The following is a 7,273-nucleotide window of genomic DNA, read 5'->3' as shown; positions in this document are numbered from 1 at the left end:
AGAAGCCCTCCACATTCTACTCAAAAACCCTCCCAAGAGGGAACTAACTTTTATTTGGGTACCGGCCCATGAAGAAGTCCCAGGCAACGAAGCCGCTCACGAGCTTGCCCGAGCCCTCTACCACCGGGCAACTCTAGAGCAGCCAGTTCCAGCGATAAAAGATAGCATGATCACGTACAGGGAAATTGTCGATCACTACAAAGCCGAAAGAAGAATCTTTCCGCCTCCGCATCGGTCTCTCTCTCTGGAGGACGCTCGCATTTGGCGACGCCTCCAGGGAAACAATTATACATCACCACATTGGATCTACTTAACACAGACGAGGGACTATAACGACGCCCTCTGCAAAATTTGTAAGCAAAAAGGTACGCTAGACCATATAATATGGGAGTGTGCTGGCTCCCCAGGGGCCAAGGAAAACATTGACAGTAGAGAAGCCTGGGAGGCCTTGCTCCAGAGCGAGGCTGAAGACGACCAGCGTCGAGCAATCCGCCTGGCCGTTGAGGCCGTGAAGACTCACCGTCCTCAACGCGCGGGGACTGCTTCGTCCTCCCCCCCTACCTACGAGTAGGTTAAGAGGCGGGCACCCCAGCTCGGTGGAACAATAAAGTTTTCAATCAATCGGTACCATCGGGTGTTAACGCCGGACGCACGCCGGATTATCTTCTTCAAGGGGAATATAATGTTTTGGCATTAATAAACGTATGGTCATAAAATACGTCACTCAATTTTCCGTTGCCAGTGAGGAACAAAACAAACTTCATGCTTCTAACGCAAGAACTATGATCGGCAGCCTCACAAAAGCATTCGTGAACGACGCTGCGCGCGACATGCTGCCATCATTGCATGCTAAAATAAAGCTCGTAAAACGGTAGCGTTTATTATTATTGAACGACATACACTCATAGGTTTCGCTGCGGTTCCTGCCACAGTACTTGTCGACTGTTGCCGTAAGTTTCACAAAAGCAGGCGATTATTCTTAAAATATACTATTCTGTAACTAGTATTTTATTTTCATTAATGTCACTTTCCGTCCGTCGTAACAATGACAAAATAATTGCAGCGTGAAAATGCGCCGAGCAGCGAAGAGGAAAATGTCGCGGAAGTTGCGGTTGTCTCAGAGATTATGTGGGTTGTGTAGGTTGTCTATACCCTATGCATATGCGCTTGCCCCACATGTTGCCGTTGCCTCTGGTGTAAAACGGGCGCAACCAACTACTAACCTCGCATATTTTTGCTTGTGCTTGTTTTCGCCGACTTGATCAGCGTGAGGTATCTTGTCTACCTTTTCCTAGCGTCATCATTTTGAAAAGGAGCACGCACGCATAGAACGCTCTAACCAAGCTACTGCATAGTGTTCAAGCATTGTGTTCACTACTCTGTCCTTTTTCGTGTGTGTGTCAGGTAAATATGAAGCAACTTTGGGCCCCAGAACAAGTTTCCTAGTTGTCATCTGGCGACGTGGAACTGAGTTCCATATTTCATAACTGATTGTCAGTGCAGCGACGTTTATTTGAAACAATTGTGGATGCTCCTCGAACACATGCATGTTGCATGCGTGTATAGGCGGTTGTGGACGTTAATAGCTTCTCGGTTTGCTGTTTCAGGGATGACAATTTCAACAGCTCAAGGTGAACGAGTTCCACGCACTGTGTACATAATATTTATCTACCTTGTCATCGATCTCTTGGGATTTACCGTGATCCTGCCACTCTTGCCATCTATATTAGATTACTACAGCCACCATGACAAGGTGAGTGTCATCTGGTCGGCGTATACTGTACTTTGTCCGTGCGTGTGTATTAAACGGAGAATTTGTGCATTGACCGCAGTTATACCACTGTTACAGTATTGTTTCAGATTACCGCATATATTTACTCTGTTTTCTTTGATTGCTTTTGTGCATAAAAAAGAACAAGCGAAGTATAAATTTTTGACACGATGCTGAATGATTTCTTCTCCTTTGTCATCTGTGCTTTACATTATCATGCGGACGGTGTCATCTATTTTTGAGGGGTTCTCCGCATTTTGCCCTATATGGTCATTTGCCTGCATTGAAGCCCTTCTGTGCTAAAATTTTAACTTTGTTCATCAAGAACATTTCCGCGTATTTGCACAGCCGCATGGTACTCTTGAATTGATAACAGTAAGTATTCGAAACAAGAAGTGAAAAGGGCAAGATCCTTGAAATGCAGGATCTTGCTTGTTTTCTTTTTTTCTTTCTTTTCTTTTATTCTTCATTGTTTCCTTACATATCTTTAGGACATATATCAGGCTCCACACAAGTTAAGTTCTTGTATATTTAATTTGAAATTTGACTTTTTATAAAGTGTTAGGTAGAAGCTAAACATAAAATATGTGCAACTGCTCTACATGTAAATTTTGCGTTTTCAAGGAAGCTTGCATGGCAGCCTTATTGTCTCACCTACTTCTTTCATATCTCTATCCATGCTTTGGAAAAGAATGTTTACATTACCTTGCCACAAGGTGTTAGTCACATTGATTGATAGCTTTCACATGCTGCTGAACAAAAGGTTTTGGTACGGGAACATTGATTTTATGCATAGGTTAAACAACTTTAGGACTTTTGTCCTTGGATAATATAAGTTGTTAATCATGATAAAAACTGAAAAATAAAATACGAGCTTCAGCCAGACATAGGCACTATGATGATAAACATGGCCTTTACACAACTTCTATTTTGCAAAAGAAACAATGCTAATTGTTGAATGCAACTGCCTAAGATGCAAGTTTTTTATTCCCATTTGGGGGTCACAACTTTGTAAAAAGCATTGGGTTTTCAGCTCTTATAGTTGTGCTGCATAACCATTATTTAAAACTAGACAAATGCTTGCAACTATGCACTGTTTTGGTTCTAATGACTTATGTTGCCGTGTAGTCAAGTGCATGCTTGATTTGTATTTTCAATTATTTACTTTTCGCATTTGCGGTCTTAAAGGGATGCTAAAGGAGGAAATTGAGTTCACTTAAAACTAAGCAAATGCTTGTAGCTATGCATTGTTTCAGTTATGTTTTATGTTGCCATGTAATCGAGTGCATGCTTAATTTGTATTTCAATTATTTACTTTTCACATTTGCAGTCCTAAAGGGACACTAAAGAGGAAATTGAGTTCCTGTGCTAGTAAATTGCCCCTCTACAATACTAGGCAAGTCACTCTTGCCATGAGAAGAGGTTTGGTAAGCCAGAAAAGACGCAATAACGAAAGACTGGTGGCGACACTGCCCCAGAAGTTCCCACACCAGCTTGCCAAGACGTCACATGTTTTGACAGGATCTGGTAGGAACCTAGATAATCGTTTATCTAGGTTACTGTTCTAAAGGAGCTTAAGATCGAAGATGTGAAGTTTCTAGAACTTCCACTAAGCCAACTTGGCCCAAATACCATAAAATACTTTGAAATCCAAAATGCACTCTGATGTACCGGTGATAGGGTTTTGGCACAAAATTTACGAAGTTAAGCTTTGACTTTCATTTTCTCGTATAATAATCAGCTTGTTATGAAATTAATGGAAGTAAAGCTTTTAAAAAATATTTTATCAGTGTAAATCGATTTAATGTTTCTTTTAGTATCCCTTTAGCAATTTATGTTCAGGGTGCTATGCCAAATGTGCGCTGTCTTGTTCAGCTTTTACTTAGATGTGAGCCTAATTTTTACCTCCTTTAACACTCCATGGAAATCTCCTAGTTGTTTACGTTTTTTTTCTTTCTCCATAAATCTATATCAGGGAATACGGCCTATTTTTCATATCATACATGACAGACATGTCATTTAAAGTTTCTGTATTACAACTCAAAGTGGGGCGGAATCAGAACAAAGCTGGTGTAATGTAGCGATTCCTTCCGCTCGATTCTATGCAACTCTTATCATGTACCATTCATAACCGGCCGATTCCACTGATAACATGGGCAGAGTGCTGCTCGTGCCACTGAGGAAGTGCTACAAGAAGTGTCATCGACATAGAATCATTGCATCATCCCAGCACAGGTTGCTTCTAAATAGCAGCTTATTCAGCAGGTCTCAATTCCATAGGTTGACAAAACACATTGTATGTTCTTATAGTTGTATACCAAGCTTGATGGAACACAGAATGAAAGGAACTGGAAGCTCTGCTGTTCAGGGATGAAGATAGAGTGCATAGAAAGTGTAGCTGTTCCAGAAGAGCTTGCTTCTCCACATGGCATAGGCACCACAGCAGCTAACTGCATTGCTCTGCAAAAGGCAGTCATTTCTTTGGCATGGTCTAACTTACAGGAATAATAAAATATTTCATATTAATTTGTTTTTCCAAGGCAGTATATTTGAATATTTGTATTCAGTTTATATATATTTGGTAGGTGGAGAGAGAGGATTTTGCCTATTAAAGTGCCTGTAAAATTTTCTTAACCAAATCGCATGTAAGCACTAGAGAGTATTGGCCACCACTCTGACTGACACATTTCTTTGCTCCCAGTCTCTTTCATTTCTCTTTGCACAATCTTTTCTAATGGAAATAATAGGGCTTGGCTTTTAAAGTTAGCTTCAGTGCTCCTTTTCCAAGCAAGTAGTTCGTTGGTAAGTTACTTCTGATGTTCTTTCATTAACTTATATTAAGACGATCTTCAGCAACCCTCACATTGTGGACGATTATTTGTTTATTTACTTAACACACAACAAAAGGAAGGGAAGGAAGCGACAAGCCAACACCTTGTCTATGTTAACATTCTTTGTGAGGTTTCTTGTGGCATTAGCCACAGTGCTGTACTTATTGTTGTGCTTGTCTTTAACAGGATGGCTTGTATCCATGGCTAGAAGGGTGCATCAAGCATCTTCAGAGTTTCATAGGAGCACCAAGCAGTCTCAACAAAGTCTTTTTTGGAGGTAGTGTACAAATGTCTAAAATTACTCTGCAACATGCTTTCTGCTCACTTTCATTGAAGGGCTCATGTGGAATTGTCTTCATGAAGCAAATTGTGGGCACTTTGCTCCATCCTCATAGTGTATATTAGCGTGAAAAAAACTTGGAGGACGCTTAAGCTTCGTCTTTAAGAGTGGAATGTGGTAGTGTCATCGGGTCTTGTTGACACCGACAGTGACAACGGATATTCTGCGACACGAGGCCCGATAGAAAACAATGGTGGCTGATCCCGGCGGCAGTGCAGAGCAGAGCAATGGCTCATATCTCCGTAAAGCAGAGGCTACAAGCTGTGACTCATCAGTGGCTCATGTCCCCGCAGAAAAGGATAAAGGGATTTGTGTTTGAGTTTCTGCGTAACAAAAATGAGGTTTTCTCATATATTCAAGTCACAGTCCAACGCTGTCATGTCGGTAGGGTGGGTGTAAGTCGGACTTTACAAATTTTCTGACGCATCTTACTTTGAAAAATTCAGTTAGTCCAGTAACGCCTATGTGCCATGCAGAGGGCCTGCATGGTTGTGGTTCGGGATGATTTTTTCCAATGGGCAATGCCATCGATGGCGAACGCCAACACCATGTTTTCTGCGACACGGGTGCTTAACGCTATCGTGTTATACTTTATGCGAATTGTCCTATTGCTTTGTATTCCAGCACAAAAAAAAATGCAGGTAGTTTTTTCCTCTGTCTTGTGTCATATATGTTGTATTTGTCACCTATATTAAAGAAATGAAAAAAAGAAAACTTCCAAATGAGTTGCTGGGAAATAAAAGTATTAAGTTATTATTATTAATGTTGTTTTTGTTGCCATCGCCGTCATCCATGCCGATTTATAGTTTATCTGCTACGTGTTCCACTCATTGAAGAGCAAAATAAGCTGTTACATCATATCCTGTAGGAGAAATTATTTTTGGCATGTTTTTGTCACAGGTTACATGAAACAATAAGTGCAGAAACCACACAAGAGGGATTTACAGCTTCTCAAAGGCAAAGTAAATCTCAAGACATTTGCTTAAGCTTCCTTGTTATAGGCTGAATCCTGAAAAAAAAAAACTTAAGTGAAACTTAAGTGAATCCTCCATAAATTAAAGCATTTGTGCATATTCTCTTTTGTTATGTATGCGCAGGCTTTATTTTATAGTTCTCTTAAATGTTCAGTTTAAAACATTTGCTAAACTTCTATTCTTGAATGCAGGTTGCATCGGGGCTTTGTACTCATTTCTTCAGTTTCTGGCTGCACCTTTAATTGGCTCATTGTCGGATGTCTATGGACGAAAATGGATGCTCACATTAACAACGGTATGTACCATGGCATAACATAACCTTGAATATTTAACATCCATCCTCCAAAAATGTCTTAGCGTTTTCTTCTTCAGTAACCTTTTAAAACTGTCATATGTATAGTAGCAAAGGTGCATGGGAAACGGTTAAGTAGATTTAGTGTTGAGAATATATGTTCAAGTTGAGCACTTGCTATACTCTTGGACAACTTTCTGTGGCTATTAAGGAAAAGCTACAGGTACGTGGCTACTGCACATGTGCTACCTTGCCAAGTAGTCCGGCAGCGTTTTACAGCACTTTTGGTGGCTTGGAACAGGCGCTGAATCGACACAGCGTCCATGTGCAATAGTTTCAAGTTTGCCCAGACACGAAAGGGAAAAACTGCAAAATAAGTAAACCTTTACACACAGTGGTGTGTTCTGTCTTATTTAACTGTTGCTAATAAGGTATTTATGTTTTCTCTTCCCCAGCCTAAATGAATGTGGATTAAAATACGGGAATCTTTTCGGAGGCGCTCTCACTTGTGCATGCTTTGTCTCTGTAGGTTTCCCTTCATGGCCACAGAAATTTGTCCGTGAGTATAGTGCTTGTGTCATCAGGTGCTTTATTCTAGTTGTCCACAGGATCATTAAAGGGATACTGAACAAAAATCTGAAGAAATGAGGCAAGCATTGAAATATGAGTCAGAAGACGCTACTGTTCTGATAGGCAGTGCTTATTTCACATATTTTTCAGCGGATGGCCGTATTTTTGGAGGATTGGGAGCGGCTGTACGCGTATGCGTGGTCTACGCGCTGACCACCGAGACGTCATGTGTGCTGGCTTGCAGCAGCAGCAGCAGCAGGTGTTATAACAAAGCATTAAAGTTGTTTCGAAATTGTTTGCGCTTAAGTTTCTGAACACTTTACAGAAACAGGGCGGCAATTTGCATGTTGTGTCAACAATATTCACACGCCGGTACTGGCAGCCGACCATTGCGCAGTAGCGAGCGTACACATAGAACACCTGTGGCGTTCGTTCGTCGTCTGCTCCAGTCCTTGTACTTGCGCTAGCACTGTGGTGTGTCCACTGTGGACGCTA

At 41.2% G+C, this 7,273-nt stretch overlaps 1 protein-coding gene across 2 annotated transcripts in view; it reads left to right on the top strand.

Moving 5' to 3' along the window:
• Positions 1 to 1,160: 1,160 nt before the first annotated feature.
• The window catches only part of rtet (major facilitator superfamily domain-containing protein rtet), a 40,482-nt gene continuing 34,369 nt past the window's right edge, over positions 1,161 to 7,273 (top strand). Inside the window, exons 1-4 of one of the 2 annotated variants that reach the window (XM_075676268.1) lie at positions 1,161 to 1,272; positions 1,608 to 1,753; positions 4,789 to 4,879; positions 6,108 to 6,211. In XM_075676268.1, the coding sequence (XP_075532383.1) occupies positions 1,610 to 1,753; positions 4,789 to 4,879; positions 6,108 to 6,211 (339 nt within the window). In that variant the 5' untranslated portion in view covers positions 1,161 to 1,272; positions 1,608 to 1,609. Of the gene's footprint in view, positions 1,273 to 1,386; positions 1,405 to 1,607; positions 1,754 to 4,788; positions 4,880 to 6,107; positions 6,212 to 7,273 lie in introns of those variants that run through there. The other variant, XM_075676269.1, reaches the window with a different exon arrangement.

Source organism: Dermacentor variabilis, chromosome 1, assembly GCF_050947875.1.
Source record: "Dermacentor variabilis isolate Ectoservices chromosome 1, ASM5094787v1, whole genome shotgun sequence".
NCBI classification, from domain to species: domain Eukaryota; kingdom Metazoa; phylum Arthropoda; class Arachnida; order Ixodida; family Ixodidae; genus Dermacentor; species Dermacentor variabilis.
This window is presented reverse-complemented; position numbering and strand designations above follow the sequence as displayed.